Raw genomic sequence first — 18,535 nt, 5'->3', positions numbered from 1 at the left:
ATCGTGGTAATTTATGAATCATCGATCGAGGTGTATGTGTTGCATGAGAGTTTGCTTGAGGGCAAGCAAAAGATAAGTGTGGGGATGTGATGGTCGGGCAAAAGTCGTGTATATTATTATAGTATTTGTTTACTTTTAGTTTAAATATTATGTGAACTTTGGTACTTCAAGTGTGTTTATGTGTTTCAGGATACTTGACGTTAAGGACGCTTATCTGGATAAATTACGGGCTTGGAACGAAGATGTAGAAGACTCATAATGATTGGCAAGCTTTCTGATGCAAAATAAATGAAGACAATGAAGAAAATTTTGTCAGACACCCTTAGCGCGGCGCTAAGGGAGTTTAGAGATACTCTAAAGACTCACATCAGGAAGCAGACTTTAGAGACGCGCTAAATTCGCACCCCATGGACTTTAGCGCCACGCTAAAGTCCTCCAGATGGGAAATTAAAACCTAACTCTATTATATTGAGTTTTCAGCCCCCATTCGAGATATCCTTCATTCCTTCAACAAAATAAAAGCCCTAGGACGATTTTGCATCATCATGAAGCCTCCAGTTCGTTCGTTCATCGCATGCTTTCATCCTCTCATCAGATAAGCGAATCCTTCGTGATGCCAATGTCAGGCTAAAACTCTTGTATTCATTTTAGGCTAGGGTTTTGTGTAAACTAACTTTGATCAGATTCTATGTTTTGAATGAATATAAACTTGATTGAATGTCTTTAATCTTGTTTTACATTACGAATTGATTGTTTAAATAGTTTATGATTTTGATTGTCAAACTTTGCATCACTTTTTCTGGTTGTGTTCATCACATGTAGGGTTAGCTCTTATGTCATTGAACCAATAATCGTTAGTCATTGCTTATAACTGATTTTCATATTTTAAACTGGTAATTGGGTAAACCGGAGTTCAGTTGTGACAACAATTCGGTTAGGGTATCGTTTGTCCTCACAACCCAACTGTTAGGTTTAGTAATTACTGCGCAATTAATCGTATGAATCTGTGATTAGTCGGGATGGTCGGGCAAAAGTCGTGTATATTATTATAGAATTTGTTTACTTTTAGTTTAAATATTATGTGAACTTTGGTACTTCAAGCGTGTTAATGTGTTTCAGGATACTTGAAGTTAAGGACGCTTATCGGGATGAATTACGGGTTTTGAACGAAGATGTAGAAGACTCATAATGATTGGCAAGCTTTCCGATGCAAAATAAATGAAGAAAATTTTGTTAGACACCCTTAGCGCGGCGCTAAGGGAGTTAAGAGATACTCTAAAGACTCACATCAGGAAGCAAACTTTAGAGACGCGCTAAAGTCGCACCCCATGGACTTTAGCGCCGCGCTAAAGTCCTCGAGACGGGAAATTAAAACCTAACTCTATTATATTGAGTTTTCAGCCCCCGTTCGAGATATCCTTCATTCCTCCAACCAAGTACAAGCCCTAGGACGATTTTCCACCATCCCGAAGCCTCCAGTTCGTCCGTTCATCGCATGCTTTCATCCTCTCATCAGATAAGCGAATCCTTCGTGATGCCGATGTCAGGCTAATCCATTGTATTCACTTTAGGCTAGGGTTTTGTGTGAACTAACTTTGATCAGATTCTATGTTTTGAATGCTTATGAACTTGATTGAATGTCTTTAATCTTGTTTTACATTATGAATTGATTGTTTAAACAGTTTATGATTTTGATTGTCAAACTTTGCATCACTTTTCTGGTTTTGTTCATCACATGTAGGGTTAGCTCTTATGTCATTGAACCAATAATCATTAGTCATTGCTTATAGCTCATTTTCATATTTTAAACTGGTAATTAGGTAAACCGGAGTTCAGTTGTGTCAACAATTCGGTTAGGGTATCGTTTGTCCTCCAACCCAACTGTTAGGTTTAGTAATTACTGCGCAATTAATCTTAGAATCTGTGATTAGTCGGTCATCACATTACCTGAACCTGAAGTGAATCGTTTTCTCATTATTGTTTACAAACTTTTCCAAGTAACAGTGTGTTTTTATTAAATCATCTTTTATAAACCGCTTGACATCGTTTGTCCACCGTGGTTAATTAGTTAATAATTATGAACTTTACTTGCACTTTCCACTGATTCCCTGTGGAGACGACCTTACTTACCCATACTAGTTATAGGTATTTAAGCTTCATAAATACTTGTTTTTTATTAGAGCACGACATCTACATCAGTCATCCGCAAGAAGGAATATCCTTCCGCGTAAATAACTATGAGGTAATGCTCCGGGACAGTTGTTAGCAACCAATTACCTTCTAGAAGAATCGCCAAGATGCTTTCTTGGGCAATACGTGATCTATTGGCCAATTAGCTAATGACACGTGACAAGGTCGTTATAACCGTGCACATGGCCAATATTACCCCGTTAACCAATAATAGAACGACACGTGTCTAGGTTGATATACATGCACATGCAACGTATAAGCTAAACCTATCACATAAGGACACGCGTCCAGACGGTTATGCAGGCATCTTCTAAATGGACAGCTGGCCCAATCACTTCCCCACATCCTTCGGCTATAAATACCCTCTCAATCATCATGGGGTATCCATTCACCATCACTGTACTCTCTCAATTTACTTAAGTACTTTATCTCTTCGTAAGAACGGTACTTATTCTCACGCCGGAAGGTGGTTATGGGAAGACCCCCCCCCCCCTCTTGTCCTTCCCGTAACGAGCTCACGGTGTTCTGTTTTTCAGGATTCACGTCACTGGACTTTAGGAATTGTATTCATATCGTGTTGGCAGTAACCGTATCCTACCTTGTGGACTCATTGGATCTAGGACCCATTAGTGGGGAGTAGATCCGTGTTTCTTCATGCTACTAGCCAATATGGTAACATACCTGTCTTATTTATAGTACATTCAATCATGGATCTTTACTCATCTGTACTTATCATATAAGATTTCTCGTTTCTCTCGATTTGTTTTCATCAAATTTGAATTTTCATGTTTCAAGTTGATCGTATTGGAAAGCACTACACCTAAAGATGGAAGGCTAATGCAATTGCATGTTAGATCTAATAAGGTAAAGATTGCGATGTTGAGACTGGAGAGTGATGGTTGTGGTGGTCACCAGAGAGATTGGCCACAATTTGTGGTGGTCCCCAGAGTGGTTGGCTAGGCTAGAATTTGAGTGGTTACTAGATATATTAAAGTGTGTGATTTGTATTCTTATTAGATTAGTTAGATCTCTTTTTTTACTGCTCTTAAACTAAAGGGTAGAATAGATATTTCACACGATTTAACAAACATCATTTTAGGAATCACTTATGTTTCCCCGGGGACTAAAAGTGCCCTTAGTGAAACTTAGCAACCAAAATCCCAATATATATGATTATCACACAAGCAACATGCATTTAATTAACTCTATAAATAATAGACACACAAGAAGTCTTGCCACTTCATATATTAGCTTAACTAATTCCTAGCTCCTCTCTAACACCATTTTTAACAAACCAGTTATGCAGACAGGTCCTCTCTCTCTCTCTCTCTCTCTCTCTCTCTAGTTTTCCCTCTTTGACCTACACATGATATGAGTTTTATGCAGATCGGGACATCCTTGCAGCCGCGAAACCCGAAAGCGTTGTTCCACGACTAGATTCGACTGGAACCAGCCATGTTGGAAAGCCTGAAACGTTTTCTAATTATGTTGGTAAGGTTTTGAATACAACAATATCACAAATATATATAACCATAGTCATATATAACAATATCTAATTGTTTGTATATCTATAATTTGATTACTTGTGAATTTGCAGCAAGGCAACTTGGATTTAAGGATGACAATGAGTGTCCGGAATTCAGCAAACTGATAACGGAATATGCGAGGGGCTCGAAAGCCGACTTTCAAGATGAGATTAAAGTGTACTTCTCAAACGAAAAACAAGTGGAAGAATTGTGTGAAAAGCTTGGTGAAGAGCTAGAAAGTTGCATTCTTGGCTATTTTGCATTTCATTGGAGCAAGGCTTCTCTTATGATCAATCAGGTAAAGTTTAAATATTGTTTGATGAAATTAATTATCATTATGTCATCTTCAATCGCCTTTACACTTTGCTACAATACAGATGTTTGCTAGGAAAAAGATCATTCACATGTTTTGCTATGATCATAAAATATATATTTAGAAATATTATAATGAATACAAAAGAAATTACAACCATTGTGTTGCTCATTCTTCTAGCCATGTGATCTATTTGACTTATATCACTTAAACTTGACGGAAACTGATTCATACCTAACAAAACATGTTCATTTTAAACTGCTTATATTTTAATTTTTTGGATTGGAAGGTGCTAAGCGATGGATCTGATGAGAGTCGGCTTAAAAACGTGTTCCTGAGCGGTTCAAGGTGATTCTTTTATGTTTCTCTTATCTTACATTACTCGCAAATTAGCTCTAACTATATTAAGTTAAATGGAACAATTAAGTTCAAGTTTTGCCAAATTCAAGCTCGATTTAACTCGTTTACAACCCAAAATATTATGTATAAGCCCTAAAAATAACTAAGGATATATGTAATGATTAAAACTAATTGGTTTGTCATATTATATTGAAATTTGATGTAACCTTTATGTGTTTATTACTAAACGGTGGTTTCAGGTTAGGTGAGCATATATTTTTTTAAAGCATAAATCAGCCAACAAGCTGGCATAGAATCACTAAATATGGATGACCTTGTCAAAATCCATTTAAAAAGTTAGGAGTACTCATTTTAGACGCAAAATTATTAATAACGATATTTAACAATATTTATAAAATGTGCCAGTAAACTCATCGTGTTATATGGATTATAATTATTATATAGTTAATATTATCAGTATTAATCAGTTCTCGTTAATAGCTTGATGCAAGTATATATACAGAAGAAAAATCATTTTCGACAATGTTAATCAACTATACTAATTGCATTTTTTTTAAACAAATAAGAAGTTGGTTTAAAAATAATTCACAACTATTAAAATGATTTTAAAGTATGCCTTTGATAAGTTTTCTATAACTTTTTAAAGATAAGAGAAACCAATATATGTTTTTATGTTATAATGCTACAAGCCTACAAGTCATGTGTAAGCTTTCAAATATACGTTTTTTAGGAAGACTACATTTTCTTGAAATGGTAGGGAAACATTTTAATCAAAAACATTTATAGACACCAAGAAAAAAAATTTCTATAGGACCACTGAAGAGGTAGGTCCCAGCAGATCCCAGTGGACCCGAAAGACTCACCTTGAAGAGGGACGTCTGCGCAAAGACCAACTGGATCCGCAGGACCCACCATGCTCAGAGAGATGAAGACCTTACGCGCAGTACGCCAGCTGTTCCCGCAGGAAAAGCCTCCCAATGGTGAAGTAGCCCGCCTGTTCCCGCAGTTGCGGATACAAGCCATCAGGGAAGGCTACCCGCACTAATAGCAAGGCTACACGCACAAGGCACTAACTCTCAATAATTCAGTAATGTAACCTGAAGAAGGAATGAGCAAGGCGGGAATACTCCCGCCCAAATGAGCCAGTCCGTACGCTACTGGAGGATCTTTTGTACTGTACTTGCCAAGGTATGGACAAAAGATCTGACCAAAGCAGCGACAGCTCACTGACAACAGTACGACGAGGAGCACGCTCTAGTACTTAATGTCACTATCAGCCGCTGCCTACTCACCAACCCCTGTCGTGGCACGTACATAGCTTGCAGTTGGTGGAAAAGGAATAGTACACAGCCGGCCATGTCACTATCAGCCGCTGCCTACCCACCAACCACTAGCATGGCACGTGCGTAGCCCACAGTTGGTAGAAAAGGAATATTATACAGCTGGCTGTACCTGCTTGGAAACCTACCTTCGGCTATAGATACTCCTCCAACACCTTGGAACGGTATCTTATCATATCTTACATTATCTGATATCTGCTCTAGCTATTTCTCTTAATATATACTTATATTCAGAGCAACCTAGTCTGATTCTCACGCCGGAGGGTGGTCACAAGGAGGTACCCCCCCTTCTCAGTGACGAGCTCACGGTGTCTGTTTTGCAGGTCATCAGAAGAATAACCATCTTTGAAGGACCTAACCCTCGTGGGAAACATCTACTTGACCCTAAGATTATCCGTAATATGCCGGGGTCACTTATTGTTTCTTCATTGGCGCCATCCGTGCATAAAAGCTAGAAATAATTTCCGCAGTTTTTTCAAAACTTCTGGAAAGATGGTTAAGGTTACTCCGGTGCCAAGGCCAGCTAGTGACCAAGAAACCCCGGTAACCAAAACCCCAGCTACTGGGGGGAACACCGGCGAGTACACAAATTTTACGAACACTACCCCGGTTACCCAAGCCGGGGCAAGTGCAGTAAACAATCCTCCCCTGGGATTCATTGATACCCAGGTGGAAAGACAACGGATGAGGCTCCCCCGTCAAACACTTGATCAAGTTAAAGCGTGAGCGGAAGCACGTCAGAAGGAATTCCAAGCTAAGTTGGATGAACGCTTACGTTCACTCCAACAGGCTGACGAATTCGGAAGCACTCGACAACAGCTCAACATGAGCAATGAGTGCGAATACTCGGACGATGATCGGGAGGAGTCCGACAGCGACGCAAACCCTCGCCATAGGGCGAAAGGGAAGCGTAAGGAAACGGACTTCCAACCGAGAAGGAATTTTGGAGAAACCTTTAAACCAAAAAACGCGGGTGGAAACCCACGTGATTTCTCTAAAACATGCAGACCAACTGTTGCAAATGCGGGAACGTCCAAATTTGCAAGGGACATTGCGGAAGCAATTGCCCCGAAAAGTGCCAAACAAATGTCCAACATAGGCACATATGATGGTATATCTGACCCAGACGATCATTTGAACAGATTCATAGCGGGGGCAACCGTCAGCAATTGGACGGAACCCACGTGGTGTTACATGTTCCAAATGACGCTTGTTGGGGCAGCCAGAGCGTGGTTTGACCGTCTACCGGTCCACCACATTTACTACTGGGCAGACTTCCAGCAGAAGTTCAGCCAACACTTTAGTCAACAAAGAAAGTATACCGAAGAGCAATGGACAATCCTCAACTGCATCCGAGAGGAAGATGAGTCTTTACTAGACTTCATCACTCGTTTCAACTCAAAGAAGCTGAGTCTGGGCACTATAAGTGAGGATCTTGTTCGCGCAGCTTTCATCCAAGGCGCCGAATACCCAGAGCTTATCCGCACATTGACGGGTAAAGACGGCATGCCATCCACATGGGATGCCATCATGACAGCAGCTAAACGCTTCGCGGAAACGGAAAAGCAACTGGGTAGAGACCTTCCCCAGAACACAAACCTCTACACTCAGAAAACAAGAGAAAACAACGTCCTTACCGCCCGACAAAACCAAAAGAGGAAGCTTGGTATTTGGCAGTCAAGGGTAAACTTTGACACCTCATCCGGCTCGCACCCTCGGTTAGGCGGAAAGGATAACATGCAGTCGTCGAACCGGAACTCCAGATGGACGCCACTCACCAAAAGCGTCGCCGAGATATTTGCCACCGAGAGGCTCCCATGGCCAGAGGCTCCAATAATCCGACAGCGTCCAAACGCTGATCAAAGCAAATCCTGTGACTTCCACAGGATAAAAGGCCACACCACGGAGGAATACGTAGACTTGAAGGACGTCGTCGAAGCATTCGTCAAATGGGGAACTCACTCACCTTGTGGCGTAAGGGACGCTAAGCAGGCTAATGCGTGTAGAACCCCAGTTGGGGAAAACACGGATGAAACTGCAGCTTCAATGTTGGAGACTACACACTGCGTAAACAACGAGATTCCGAACCAAGTGCATATCGGCTCGAAAGGCTCGATGACACCCCCATCCCAAGAACATGGAAGGGATCTCAATTACACAGGCTGCATGTAGATCAATTCCAAACTTGTAAAGAAAAAGCCTAGAGCCACTTCTAATGGAAATGATTCTCCTTATCACATTGACGCTGATGGTCTTACATTTATACTTATGATCTGACCACACTGATATGCCGGTATTCACCGCATAAATAAGTGGGGAAGTAAGTCGTTGCGTGTGGAAGGCGGCAAAACCCGCATAAACACAAAAAACGGCAAAAATTTCTAAGATGAGGAAAACCTTCACGCAGGTCAGTTATAGGTGAAGTTTGGTCATCCCACTAAATGAAAGTGACGGTCCTACCCGCACAATAATGATAGAGGAAACTGAACATTAACCTATTGACAACCGCGCGTCGAAAGGTTAACTCATTCAAACCACTGATATGCCGGTATTCACCGCATAAAGAAGTGGGGAAGTCGTTGCGTGTGGACGGCGGCAAAGCCCGCATAAACACAAAAAACGACAAAAATTTCTAATATGAGGAAAACCTTCACGCATGTCAGTTATAGGTGAAGTATGGTCATCCCACTAAATGAAAGTGACGGTCCTACCCGCACAATCATGATAGAGGAAACTGAACTAACATATTTGACAACCACGCGTCGAAAGGTTAACTTATTCAAAACACTTAGAAAATTTCTAAAAGGATGAGGAAAACCTTCACGCAGGTCAGTTATAGGCGAAGTTTGGTCATCCCACTAAATGAAAGTGACGGTCCTACCCACACAATCATGATAGAGGAAACTGAACAACTAACCTATTGACAACCACGCGTCGAAAGGTTAACTTATTCAAAACACTTGGAATATTGCTAAGTTAAACTAAAGTATGCATGAGCGAATCATATATTGTTTATGAGGCAAAACAAGTGCCAAATTAAATTATAATGTGCATGAGCAAGTCATATAACGTTTATAAAGCAAGTCATTAAGTAAAAGTGACGGTCCTACCCGCATAAACATTTATATTTCATAAAAAATTCATACATTACAAGAATGGCCAGGTATCTACCCGCCTACAGAAATATAAATCTATCCTAACGGTGGGAAGGGATCTCAAGGTTCAAACTTCAGGACCACTCCCTCCAAACCCACTTGAACCCGCACCATCAGTTGGTTGTGGCGGTTCAAGAAAAGCCTTGAGAATAGCTAGCCCATCATCAGCAGCAGCAACTTCGTTCACTTTCTCCACCACCGGATGCGGGAAGGCAGCATACTGGTTCACTGCTTGTTCGTAAGCAGCTTCAGTGTCCGCGTCATATAGAGGGAAGTTGGAAGGCGGGATGCCCTTCTCAACAAACCCTAGACCAAGCAGGAAGCCAGCCTTTTCCCCATCCTCATGAGAAGCGTTGAGGGCTGTGCTCATGGCATCGTCATAAGATGTGTCCGTGAAGATCCGATGCACAACCTACAAAACAGAAATATATCAAAAACTCTTCTAAGTGTAAAGAAAAGCGTAAAGAAATTATGAAGCTGCGCATACCTACGACAACGCTTCTCGAAGAAGCCATTCCTTGGTGACCAGAGCCTCCTGGAGGGCAGCCTGAGCTTCATCACGGGCGCGTTCGGCTTCGTTTTTAGTAAGGTTGGCAAGCAACACATCTTTAGCTGCAGCCTCTTCAACGCCCTTCAGCTTACGCTCAGTGTGGTAAAGCATGCCCCTCTGGTCCAAGATCTCTTGGAGCTTCTTGGCGTCTTCCATGGCCAAGGCATCATGAGCCTGCTGGAGCTTCTCTAATTTGGATTTAAGTTCTTCAACTTCAGTGCGTAGAGGCTCAGCAATAGCTTCAGCCTTGGTGGCCCTCTCAGTTGCGTTCCGTGCAGTTTCCTTAGCCAACCGAAGCTGTTCGTTAACAGCTTGGGTAGCCTTGGAACGGGCCTCGAGCCGGGCCTGAACTTCAACCTCGAGGGCCTTGAAGACCTTCTCCTTTTCCGCAGCAATGGCGCAAGCCTCTTATTCTCCCCCCGGATAGCCCGCGCCTGAGCCACTTCCAGGCTACGCGCCGTCTTTAACTTGTCGTTTTCACAACAAAGCAACTCGACGCGCGGCTGCATCCGGGCAAGGAGAATCCGCAGCTCATTCGTCAGCCTACCCTCCTGGTAGCTGGACATGGCTTCCCCCAGCGCACCACTTGGGGCGGCGTGGCGTGCCCACTCGACACAATCCGCAGCAGTCCGGAGGGTCGTTCCCCGGCGGATACTCCACCGAGGAGCGTACACCTCGTTGGAATCACGAACTGCAATAAAACATACAGCTGTTTAACAAAAAACAGTCCGAACTGCAATGATAAAAGGGATATAAGGCCAAGATAACCCCACGCACCTGTAGGGTCGACAACAGGCTGATAGCCACCAAACCCATCACCTGAACCTAAGGGATATCCATCCAAAAGGTCAAGGAGACGGGAAGGAGGCAAAGATTGGCTAGAAGCCCCAACCCTGAACATACCTGAAGGACCGGCCGTAGTCGCCGGCGCCGGAGGAGGCTTGGTGGAGGCCGCCGCGGTAGAAACCAACGGAGGTGAACTCACTGGATGTGAACTCACAACCGTGGCCGTCGCTGCGGAAGAACCCGCAGGAAAAACCACCGCCGGCTCAGTGAAGGATTCCGTGAAGATGGCACTGACAGCCGGCGGGGATGATGTTACAGTTGGAACAGTTGCCTCAACGGGATGAGCAACTGAACCAATACTGCAAACAGGCTTAGCCGCCTGGGTCATCGCCTCGGGTAGGTTGACCAAACCTACCGTCATGGGTCCAGAGCTGCTCCTTCCCGCTCCACTCTGGAATGCGGTTGCATCCACGCCTGCATGAAGACAAGATATTTAAATATAATGGCGGAAAGATATGCAGTTAAAGCAAATTAAATTTATACTTACGAGTTCTCTTGAGCTTGAAGGTTCGGACAGGCGGGGACGAACCCGATGGAGCCGGCCTCTTCACGCCGGTCACCGTCGTCGTACTGGGCTGTTCGAAGATGACAGCTGTCTCAACCTCCGGAACAGTGGTCTCACCATCACTAGGGTTCCCCGCCGCCTCCTCGCTTTCGGTCTCCGAGCCAGACCGGTTCCCCTGATCGGCAGTAGAGGCAACCTTCGCCTTGCCCTTCCCGCCAACAGCCATCTTCTTCCTCACGAAGAAATGACCATTTGCGGATTCCTCATCAGAAGATGACAAAATTAGAGGAATTCCAGCAGAGGTTTGAGCATTGAGAGGGCGAGGGTTAAAGTATCCCTTACCTGCCCGCCTGGCGCTCAGAATCTCGTGGCCCGGCGGGTAGACCTCCACAAACCGATCCGCTGTTTGCTCCAGGATGGGCAACTCGTTATCGTCAAGATCACGAGTACCCAACCGAGCGGGACCACCGCTCTCCCGCGGCTGCAGAAGAGACTGCAAGTTGTTTCCCTCTTAAAATAAAAAGAAATAAATTGTTAGAGCAAAAACCCTAAATCAGCAAAAGAGATGAAGCATACCATAGGGAATAGAGTTCGAACCGTATTCGAGGACGATGGGAATCTGTGGCGCCTCTGCCCCAGCATTCTTCCATACCCGGCTCATCCCAAGCATCACCATCCCAGACTCCGCAAAGCGGTAAACCGGAGTCTGGATCTGGGAGATCTTGGCGAACCATTCCGCCTCTTGGTAATTGGAGGCGTGAAGGCTAGGGAGCGCTCTCCCGTTCTTGAACGTCATCGCAATGGGGACGACGCGAGCGGAGATATAGAATAACTCCCGCTTCCAAGACCGAAGACTGCGCTCGGTTGCGCAGATCTTCAAACCCTTGATCCGAGTGATCAAGGTATACCAGCCGTGGATGCACCTCCAGGAGTAGAAGGTCATCAGGCGGTCGACGCGGGGCTCAACGCCCAGAATATGGCACACCCATTCAAAGTGGCGAACCTTTGCGATCGCCATCGGGTGCACCTCCGTTAGGTGTACACCGTGTCTCTCCAAAACACGGTACACAAACTTCTTCAATGGGAACCTGAGATTCCCATAGATGAAGAATGCAGCATACACCCCTATCTTGCCCTTGGGGGCATCGTACACCGTCTGGTGAGGCTCAGGAAACTCAGGCTCGAAAGGCTCGAGCATGAACTTCTTGACGATGTGCTGACAAACATCGACGGAAAGAGAACACTGGCACTTGCCAGCAGTACTCTTATCGTCCTTGTCAGACGAGGACATCGGATTCTCGGTGTACACGTCAGACTCCTCGGCAGTAGCCTCAGGATCATGAATGGAAGACATGTTTTGGATGTAAAGAAGAACGATTTCAGGAGAATGCTCGACGGAAAAGTTAGAGTATTCGCCGGAAATCGTTTAGAAGAAGAAGAGGCAAGTGAAGGTGTGGATTAAGATGCACCCTCTCCCCCTTTATATACTCATTGCAATGAATGCGATGAATTTAATGCGGGGGAGAGAGAAAAGCGCAGGTGCAATGAAACTATGACACGTGGAAAGAGCAAGCTGGCAACAGCTGTCGACAGGATGCGTGCCGTAAACTTCGCGCCCACGCGCCAGAAAACTCGCGCCCACGCGCCTGAAAAAGCGTCTGGAATGACCATATACTGTCACGTCGCCATAACTTCCTGCACCTCCTGAAACTGTCAGAAGAAAACGGCGGACGACGCTAACGTCCCTTCAACAGTTTGGACTGTTCTTATCCTTTCACCAACTCTTCGAATTTCAAAATGATTCAAAAAGATTCAAAGAGATTCAAAAATAAGAGGGAATATACCCCATCTCCTTGGAAAGCGAGAAACCATAAGGCGAGTGCGGGTACAGTGTCAAGGCGAAACCCTTCACATACCTAGCACCTGCAGGGAATTGAAGCCAAGAATACCTTGGTAACCAAGAAACCGTAAGACAAGTGCGGGTACAGTGTCAAGGCGAAACCCTTCACATACCTAGCACCTGCATGGAATTGAAGCCAAGAATACCTTGGTAACCAAGAAACCGTAAGACAAGTGCGGGTACAGTGTCAAGGCGAAACCCTTCACATACTTAGCACCTGCAGGGAATTGAAGCCAAGAATACCTTGGAAGTAAAGTAACTATAAGACGAGTGCGGGTACAGTGTCAAGGCGAAACCCTTCACATACTTAGCACTTGCAGGGAATTGAAACCAAGAAGGATCTTCTGGGCCATGCTTGTGGAAAGGGAAATAACATCCCCGCATAGCGGGAACGTTGAGAACTAGATTGTTTGAAGCTCCAAGATGGAATTGGTTGTTTAACATAATTGATCACTATGTCTAAAACTACCAAAACCTCGTGGAGAATCTACACAAGTGAAACTCAACGCTCCTGACTTGCGAGGAGGTTACACACCTACCCGCATCATACCCAAAGATCAAGCAGAAAAGTCGGGAATTTCTGCAAGTGACATTAGGGAAACCGCGGGAAGAACCCCCACGGACAACCTTAAAACTAAAAACCCTTTTCAAAACCCATTGCTTAAGTCCAAAAGTTCACCTCACTTATTAACAATTCATGAGAAGAACATTGGACTGGTGGGACTTGAAGAGGTAGGTCCCAGCAGAGCCCAGTTGGACCCGCAAGACTCACCTTGAAGAGGGACGTCTGCGCAAAGACCAACTGGATCCGCAGGACCCACCATGCTCAGGGAGATGAAGACCTTACGCGCAGTACGCCAGCTGTTCCCGCAGGAAAAGCCTCCCAATGGTGAAGTAGCCCGCTTGTTCCCGCAGCTGCGGATACAAGCCATCAGGGAAGGCTACCCGCACTAATAGCAAGGCTACACGCACAAGGCACTAACTCTCAATAATTCAGTAATGTCACCTGAAGAAGGAATGAGCAAGGCGGAAATACTCCCGCCCAAATGAGCCAGTCCGTACGCTACTGGAGGATCTTTTGTACTGTACCTGCCAAGGTATGGACAAAAGATCTGACCAAAGCAGCGACAGCTCACTGACAACAGTACGACGAGGAGCACGCTCTAGTACTTAATGTCACTATCAGCCGCTGCCTACTCACCAACCCCTGTCGTGGCACGTACATAGCCTGCAGTTGGTGGAAAAGGAATAGTACACAGCCGGCCATGTCACTATCAGCCGTTGCCTACCCACCAAGCACTAGCATGGCACGTGCGTAGCCCACAGTTGGTAGAAAAGGAATATTATACAGCTGGCTGTACCTGCTTGGAAACCTATCTTCGGCTATAAATACTCCTCCAACACCTTGGAACGGTATCTTATCATATCTTACATTATCTGATATCTGCTCTAGCTATTTCTCTTAATATATACTTATATTCAGAGCAACCTAGTCTGATTCTCACGCCGGAGGGTGGTCACAAGGAAGTACCCCCCCGTTCTCAGTGACGAGCTCACGGTGTCTGTTTTGCAGGTCATCAGAAGAATAACCATCTTTGCCGGACCTAACCCTCGTGGGAAACATCTACTTGACCCTAAAATTATCCGTAATCTGCCGGGGTCACTTAGTGTTTCTTCAACCACCCATGAGACCATATAAAACAGGATTCGGTAGGGGCTGGCCACTCCCACTTGGGTGTGTTTGATTTCTAATGAACCGTAACCTCATTGTTATTACGACCCTTCAAATAAGAGTAAATATACTTTTTAAAAGTTTTACTTGAATTTTTATTAATGTACATATACACTTGTTTTTCTTTTATATATAACTTTAAATATTTTTTAATTGAATACGATGTTTCGATTTGTTTACTTTTATCTATGTTTTGATATAAATTTAATAATAAAATACAACTTGTGTCAATTATAAAAATAATAAATGATACGACTTAGCTTTCTATAAAATTCACAAATGCAGATAAAAAATAAACAAATCATTTTTTATAAAATTAACATCAAAATGATGACACGACTAACAAACAATTTGTCACATCGTTTAATTTTTTAATTAGTTTGTTTATTATAAGTACATAACAAATAATTTGTTAGAATTAGAAGTAACTATATTAGTTAGTAAATAAATATTCGCGAGATCTAGAAGAGTATAAGAATTTGCACCTAGTGTTTAATTAAATATATAGTGAGAAAGAGGAAGAGAGACAGTGTTTCATGGGGTTCTAACGAACCGAAAGTTAACGATTCATGAGTTGTTAGAAGTTCATTTATAATGTTTCTTTAGTTGCATGAATATTAAACAATAATTTAGTAATAGATATTCCCTTTTTTCTATAATAAGTTAATGGATGCTCTTTTATCTATTAAACGAATGAATATGACAAGAAAGTCGTATATGCCCATTCATATTGAATCATTACGATTATAACACATTCACTTGTTAATACGTATATTCATTTATATAACTGTGGATAAAATGTTACTAATACCATCTAGATTTTTGTAGTTTAAGATGGTTTATATTAATTGGATTAATTGTTACATAAATGTAGAAAGCAAAGATTTGATAGAGTTACAAAGGACTTAAAAGTGACCAGGGCAATCTCTACAATGGTGGAGGAAATGAAAGTGATGGGAATTACCACTCCTAAAAAGGGCGATGGCAGTGACGCCTTCACGAAAGTGTTGGGCCCCGTCGCTCTCTGTGACAGAAGCCCGGTGCTTCTCTTCATGGGAGGCGGAATGGGAGCTGGAAAGAGCACTGTACTCAAAGAAATTCTTAAAGAGTAAAATATTTGTTTGGTTTATGTTGTTATCAAGTATATATTAATTTAGCCGCTATAATCGGTTTCTTAGCCCATACTTTATTTTCAACCAAAACTATATATGGCAGCGCTTTTTGGTCGGGGGCTGCAGAAAACGCCGTAGTGGTGGAAGCCGACGCTTTCAAGGAGACAGATGTGATTTACCAAGCCCTCAACTCAAGGGGCCGTCACAATGATATGCTTCAAACCGCCGAATTGGTACAATCTCTCTTTTCGTGCCTATTAAGTTTAGTTTGGCCTGACCCGTTATTTTTTACTAGGAAAATATATATGGGGTCATACCAAATCAGTAGGCTTGTTTTATGATTTGAATGTTAATTACCTTTATGATTAGAAAATATTGTTTTTAAACTTCAACGGACCAATAACTGGTCCGACAAGTGGACTGGTAAGACGACTGGTTCGATAACTTGTGTTGTTATAAAAAAAGTTGACTATAAGAATGGACCATAGGTGCATCAAACATCTACGGATGCCGCTTCTTCTGTATTAGTAACTGCGTTAAATGATGGGAGAGACGTGATCATGGATGGGACATTGTCATGGGAACCATTTGTGGAACAAACAATTGCCATGGCGAGAACTATTCATAAGCATCAGTATCGAATGGGCGTTGGCTACAAGGTCTCCGAAGATGGAACTGTGACAGAAGATTATTGGGAAAAAGTGGAGGGTGATGTTAAACCAAAGAAACCTTACAGAATTGAGTTGGTTGGTGTTGCTTGTGACCCTTTTCTTGCAGTTACTAGAGGAATTAGGTATAATGTTATTAAACATATTTTTTAGAATGTATTTTAAATAAATATAAGTTTAACATTTTATTATTTTATAACTCTGCAGGAGGGCTATAGCAGTGAAAAGAGCAGTGAGAGTCAATTCACAGTTGAAATCTCACAAGAGATTTGCAAATGCATTTAGAAAGTATTGTCCTCTTGTTGACAATGCCAAGCTCTATTGCACCAATGGTATTGGAGTCCCTCCAACGGTAAGTTTATATTTTACTTGTTTATATATATATGCTAACGAGATTAAGTGTTTAAACGAGTCGAGGCGTGCATGAGCCCTTAGAAGTCGCTTATTAAATGCTACAATAGAAGGTAAACAAGTTCAGTCTCGAGCTTAAGCTTCAACTGGATCTCATATACTAAACGAGTCTAAGCCCGAATCTGAGTATACTGAGCTTAATCTGACTCACGAGGTTAATAACCGGGCATATTAGGTCCATAAATATACAGTTTTATAAACCATATACATCCTTATAGATATTATCATATACAAAGTAAATATATACTCATGTAAATTATTTTTTTAGATAATTTTGTTTTACATAATGAAAACTATGCAGTTGGTATGATTATAATAGTGTAAATATGTGATTTGTTGTCTTAAACTATGTGAATAATCATAAATACTAATTTCTTTTGTTTTACTCGTCATTTAATTTGTTACTTTTGTTTATCTTTTGCTTGAAATGTAGTTAATCGGGTTTAAAGACGGCAATAGCAATCTACTAGTTGATCCAGATCAAATCAAATGCTTGGACGCATTAAGCGAAATCAATGATGAAGCTGATTCCATATATGAGCTTTACGCAGACCACAAAATGTTAACCGATAATGACTCTGTGTGGAAAGAACATGTCTTGAAGCCGGGTAGAATCGAAAGTCAACGTGATTTGAAAGCTGTGATAGAAAAAATCGAAAAGTCAGCATCTTAACACGTATTCCCGAAGTTAAAAGACATATCAAATTTGGTTGTATTTTGTTTCTGACGAGTGTTTGTGCTTGTGTTTGATTCAGATATAGAGCATTGGTGATTAACTAAATTGAAAACTTGAATGTATGTAATAATCTATTTTAACCCATTTCCCCGTTTTTTTACGTAAAAAAACTTTTTTGTAAGCTCACCTTTTTTTTCGGTAATAGTGAAGAGAGTTACTAAAAGGTAAATCCCTATAGTGTGCAGTCTGTGAGTCCATCTGCTTACTAGCCCAATGGTATAGAAGATTAGAGAGTTGCTAAAAGGTTCATTTGACATTAACTTGTCTTTGAAACTATGTACCAGTCACCCTAAGAATATTCACTATTTGTTTTCAAACCGAAACCTAATTGGGTTCTGAATTCGATTCGATCCGAATAAGCTGTATATCAAATAATGTTCGTTTTAGTTTTGTCATTTAGCTCAATCCAATAACAACTTTCGCCCGGTCTTGTTTATCCCAATCCAATTCACTTACAAATAATAGTTTAAAAACGAAAAAAAAAAAAACAAAACTATTACTTGGTCGGAAAAAAAAATCAAATGTGAATTCTATTTTTGGAGGTTTTGAACTTCCTAAATTTCGTTCGGTTCAGTTTTCAATTCTATCCAAACGAATTTCAACAGATTAAACCTAGACCGAACCAAACTCTCCCACTACCCTTCGGTGTAACCTCCAGGGTTGACCTGTCAAAAGTCAAATTCACAAACAGAAGTACAACATAACCCAAAAAGCTCAATGCCTCAAAAGTCAAAACCCATAAAATAAAAGTTCTGTAAAAACCCTCTAGAAAAACCCCATATAAATAACTAGCTCAGTATTTATAGCCCGTAAATTGAAGGCCCAATTACACTAAAACCAGAACGAGGCCCGATAACGAAGCTTGACGATGCCAAAAACTGTTTTGGGGAAATTACTCGCACTAGACATATGTCGTATGTTTTGAGATTTTATTAATGACACTACTAGAAGAAAAAAAATAGTAGCACAAGAAACACGCGCTTCCGGTAACATAAGTCATAATTTGTTGCAATTGAGATTAACCACACTAACAAAATACCGACGACCTTCTCCATTAGTAACCACCATTATTGACGGATCATTCACATATACGACCGTCGTGAATATTATTTTTAAACAGTATGATGTTTTACCAAAATAAAGCATTATTCTATTCTATAATATTTTAAAACAAAACTTTGCCCTATGTGC

At 42.0% G+C, this 18,535-nt stretch overlaps 1 protein-coding gene across 1 annotated transcript; it reads left to right on the top strand.

Moving 5' to 3' along the window:
• Nucleotides 1–3,447: 3,447 nt before the first annotated feature.
• Nucleotides 3,448–17,434, top strand: LOC143614129 (calmodulin calcium-dependent NAD kinase-like). The gene is made up of 9 exons (XM_077087654.1): nt 3,448–3,500; nt 3,577–3,681; nt 3,788–4,014; nt 4,319–4,377; nt 15,292–15,525; nt 15,633–15,762; nt 16,018–16,322; nt 16,405–16,549; nt 17,042–17,434. Exons 1-9 carry the CDS (start codon nt 3,491–3,493, stop codon nt 17,279–17,281), a joined length of 1,455 nt encoding a protein of 484 aa, XP_076943769.1. The 5' UTR covers nt 3,448–3,490; the 3' UTR covers nt 17,282–17,434.
• The last annotated feature ends 1,101 nt before the right edge of the window (nt 17,435–18,535 follow it).

This window comes from Bidens hawaiensis, unplaced genomic scaffold, assembly GCF_021521415.1.
Source record: "Bidens hawaiensis isolate Kalapana, Puna unplaced genomic scaffold, B.hawaiensis_p1.1 tig00002273_1, whole genome shotgun sequence".
NCBI lineage: Eukaryota > Viridiplantae > Streptophyta > Magnoliopsida > Asterales > Asteraceae > Bidens > Bidens hawaiensis.
Note: the sequence above shows the minus strand (reverse complement) of the source record. Positions and strands in the feature narration are given on the sequence as shown.